This window comes from Telopea speciosissima, unplaced genomic scaffold (assembly GCF_018873765.1).
Source record: "Telopea speciosissima isolate NSW1024214 ecotype Mountain lineage unplaced genomic scaffold, Tspe_v1 Tspe_v1.0244, whole genome shotgun sequence".
NCBI classification, from domain to species: Eukaryota; Viridiplantae; Streptophyta; class Magnoliopsida; order Proteales; family Proteaceae; genus Telopea; species Telopea speciosissima.
The window spans coordinates 48,874-53,076 of record NW_025317580.1 but is presented as its reverse complement, the minus strand read 5'-3'; the positions used below and the strand labels follow the sequence as shown (position 1 = coordinate 53,076).

The 4,203-nt window shown below is 40.4% G+C and overlaps 1 protein-coding gene across 5 annotated transcripts; it reads right to left on the bottom strand.

The window, feature by feature from the left end:
- Positions 1-6: 6 nt before the first annotated feature.
- Positions 7-3,281, bottom strand: LOC122647860 (protein CHUP1, chloroplastic-like). 5 transcript variants are annotated; one of them, XM_043841167.1, is made up of 7 exons: positions 2,631-3,280; positions 2,473-2,588; positions 1,541-2,292; positions 1,348-1,450; positions 1,054-1,185; positions 288-469; positions 7-194 (listed from the first exon to the last, which is right to left on the bottom strand). In XM_043841167.1, the coding sequence occupies exons 1-7, from the start codon at positions 3,250-3,252 to the stop codon at positions 71-73; spliced, it is 2,031 nt and encodes a 676-aa protein (XP_043697102.1). In that variant the 5' UTR covers positions 3,253-3,280; the 3' UTR covers positions 7-70. The 5 variants fall into 5 exon arrangements, 4 of the variants coding, with proteins under 4 accessions (XP_043697102.1, XP_043697101.1, XP_043697100.1 ...); XM_043841166.1 differs by having other exon boundaries at positions 1,348-2,292; positions 2,631-3,279; XM_043841168.1 differs by having other exon boundaries at positions 11-194; positions 1,348-2,292; positions 2,473-2,594; positions 2,636-2,768.
- Between the last annotated feature and the right edge of the window lie 922 nt (positions 3,282-4,203).

The following is a 4,203-nucleotide window of genomic DNA, read 5'->3' as shown; positions in this document are numbered from 1 at the left end:
AAATAATTTTTATTAAATTGTTCATATTTTTCAAGTGAACCAAAACTAGAAAGAGTACAGATAAAACAGACTATAAAATTACCTTGCTAATAATCCCAGTGTCCAGCATCCAGTTCATAGGGATCTGAAACTCTTTGCAGCTATGCATCAACATGTCTCTGGTTCTGAGAAGGTTATAAACTCTATGCTCCATCCTATTAGGATTGGATAAGGAGTTAATTTTACCCACCAAAAATTGTTAATTCTACACTAGGACAAATGTTTTAAAATGTACTTCAAGTCCTTACTTTTCTGACAAGGTGACCATCTTCTTCAGTGCAATGTCACAAGGGAGTCGAGGGTCATCTTCATAAGAAGAGACTTCAGCCTCCAACTTCTTGAGATCACTATACCCAAATGCAGCTTCTCGCAAAGTGTCAGCTTTCTTCTCCGGCCAATCAAAGTGCTTTAGAACTGCCCTCTCATCCACCTTAAGAAGATACAAGCACAACAAAGATCTTATAACAACCCATAGAAATTCTTTGCAGTAATAATTAAAAAAATTTATGCTTTCAAGTATCCTTAACCTTTCATGAGATTCTGAAAGCTTTTATTCTTAGAAAAATCTTATAGAGAGGAACGAAAAAATAATCTATCACATTCTTATAGAAATATCATAAACAAATATTGGAGAAAGTTTTCCTCCAGTGTGGGAAAACGAAAAGTACACCCATCTAGGGTCATAAATGCTCTGCCCCCCCCCCCCATTGTACAAAGTTGATAATACCTCCCAACTGTTCCACGATCACCCCCTGCACACTGTCTGAACCCCTCGGTCAAGGAATTTTCCTTGACTGTGGGTGAAGGAAAACAGCCTCCAAAAATCCTACAGAATTTCTACAAGATTTGGAGTCATGATTTTTCATCCGACCTATACCCTTTCAAAAGAAAATAGTGAGACTATCACTTCGTTAAAGCAGTAAGGAACTTCAGTGAGAAACAAAATCTTCCACGTTTTTCCACAACAAGATGTCTCAAGAGTAAATTTTCAGGTTGTGCCAGCAAACAACTTACAAGAAAGCAAAGTTCATCATCAAGCCACTTCACAAATGCAACAACATCTTCAATGTTCTGATAAACTGCACCATTCACCTCTCTTATCAATGAGTTCACAAACTCACCTTGAGTCTCAACATCTGCCTTTATCTAAAGATAACACCACATTAAAAGGTTTAGAGCAGGTTTACAAATGAATCCATAAGCCAAATTATGAGAGCTGTGTTCTTGATGAGATGCTTCTAATTCAAGCCTGCTGACAAAAAACTAAATAGATAAATAAAAATAGCAAACAAGAGAATGGTAACTTACAGCAAGCAAATGGGATGATCTATTCTCAATCTCACCAATCATGCTGCTACGGACATTCGCAACATCTGGTGCATCACATATTCCTCCGTTTGAAGATTCCTTTCTTGAGTCCCTCTTCATCAGTGAATGGTAAAACTCAACAACCTCCGGGGCCCTCTGTACCACACTTGTGTTACTTCTTATTGAGAGCTTTGGAGGAGGTGGCGGGGGAGGTGGAGGTGGTGGTACTGGAATTGAGGCAATGCCATCTTCCTTGGCTACACTAGGGAGGGAACCTGAAGGCCTTGGAGGAGGATTAGGAATGCGCAATGCTCGCTTCTCAACATCCACAGAAGCTCTAATCTTATTGGTTTCCTGTTTGTTCACAAAGAATTGAGGACTTTCAATAACACCCAGATCATATTTATGAGCATCAAGTGCTATTCCATCCTGTTCTATTTCTTTTGGACAAATAAAGCCATCAGACTGTCTTCTCTGGCTCATTAGTAAGTCTTCTGTACAGCATTTTGATCCACTAATAGAGTGTCTTCTTTGGGGGCTCATACTATCTTGTCTGTCAACCCAATCTTTATCAAGCAGATGATGTGGACATTCTAAATCTGACAAATCCTCACCTACTCTAGGCCACCCTTTGAACTTGCTCATTATGCTTGGTTTCTTTGCAGTGCTAAATTCAAAGGACCCCTTACTTGAAGGAGACATAGAGCTAATAGATTCACTATCCTTCTCCACTGACTTTGGAGTCCACACTTTTTCAGAATCCATTGTGGAGCCTGCATTGCGCAATTCATTACGTAAACATGAATTGACCCATCTAAGGTATACAAGTTCTTCAACCTCGGTCAACCGACTCATCTGTAGCCCCTCAACTTGCTTGCAAAGATTTTCATTTGTGTGCCTCAATAGAGATGCCTCAGCTTCAACCTTTGCAATAATTTCACTCTGCTTGTAATCAAGGGAAATTCATGTGATGAGGAAAGTGGAAGGCAAAAAAATAAACAATGTCAATGAGATTAAATTATAGATTTTGAACATATGATGAACAAGAAAGATCAATATACACAAATAAATATTGCCGACACAGAAGGACAGTCTAAACATTTTGTAGCAATGGAAGTACTATACCTCAGAAACCTTTGCAAGAGCAGCCAATTGGGATTCTGCGGAAGAAAGTTGGCATGCGAGATTCCTCTTCTGAAGCTGGAATTCCTTGTTCAGGCGCCGCAACTCAACTACTTCCATCTCAAGACTTCTCTGTGAAGCTGTTGAATTTCCAAGCTTCTCTCTTTTTGGTGCTTCTTCTTGGCTTTCTAAAATAGAGGATAGAGATGCCACTTGCTCAGAAAGGCTTGATTTTTCAGCTTCTAGCAAACGAACATGGTGAAAAAGATTCTCTGCTTCATTCCTCTTTGATTCAAGCTCCCTTTCCAGATCACAGATTTTTGAATTCTTCTTATGTTCCAACAGCTCCCCCTGCAGTTTCAATTCCCTTTCCTTTGATTCCCGGAGTAGGCTTCTCAAATGGTCTAACTCGAGGAATAAATCAGACGAGGATCTCGTGCGATGGGAATTATAAGCATGGGGATGAACTTGAGCAGGATTGGCTGTACATGGCAAATCTCCGATTAGAGATCTCTTCACACGAGACTGGTTCGGCACAGAAGAAGGATTCCTCTGATTAGAGTTCTCTGAACTGGTGAGCGGTGGCTTCTTGCTTGGAATCACGCCCTGCACCCTACTTTTCTTTTCCCCTGAGAACCCTTTGACAATGTGTGAACCCCAAGCTGAAGCAGATTTGAGTTTCGATGGGTTGTTAACGACTTTAATGTTAGCCCTCACCACCTGATTTTGATCAGCAAACTTGCATAGCTTTGTTCGGCTCTCTGATGGGTTCTCTTCTCTCATTTTGGACCAAAGATTTTACTTCGAAAGACACAAACTCAAGGCCCCTAGAATTGGCTAGCAAAACGGATCTAGAGAATGGAGGATTTCAATAGATGATGCTCATAAAAACCTTTTCAAACAGTCAAAGCAGACACTGTATCTAAATCCATACCTAGAAGATAACTCGATTTTCCAGTGCTCTGAGTCTAACAAAATTTTGCAACTATTCCAGTTCACTCGGAGGAAACCACTTATGAGAGGACAGGATACTTATCCTCTCTTTGATCACTTCTTCTCCAGCAGTGAAGAACCCAACGAGTTCTGCTAAAAATCCAGCTTCCTATAGCAATCCTCTCACCAAAACTACATGGATTCGCCCCATATGTAAGCTTTTAAGAAATGAAGGAAATGGTACTTCAAAATGGGATTCAGTCCTCAACCCAAACGAAAAAATAAAGGAAAAACAATCCGTAGAAGCTCAAATGAGCAGAAGACAGCCCAGTACTACTGGTACAGCTCTTACGCTCTGGAAGAATCCCAAATGCACAAAAGGGTATATATATTCTGGGTTTTGAGAATTAGGAACACTGAGATTCAAGGAGACATTGTCACATTGATGGGTTCATGAAAAGGACTAATGACCATCTGAGATTTATGTTTCTCTGCACTCTGCAGCTCTGCAGGTGCATTTAATGAAACCTCATTCGAATCCTAAACATTTGTCAAGACTTCAGAGAATTAATAGCTTTGGCTTGTCACTGGAATTCCAGGGAAGTAAAGTGATCTGTGTCACAGTCTGTTTTTGGATTGGTGTGAGCTTGCAAGGAACAGAGAGAGCTTCTTGGCTTTCTATATGGCAATTTGAGTGTTTGAAATTTGAATCTGAGAGGCCCCAAGCTCCCAGACTCCCAGTACGGCAAGAAAAAGGCACCTAACGGTCAGATTGCGGACCCCACGTGGGTATTTTGAATG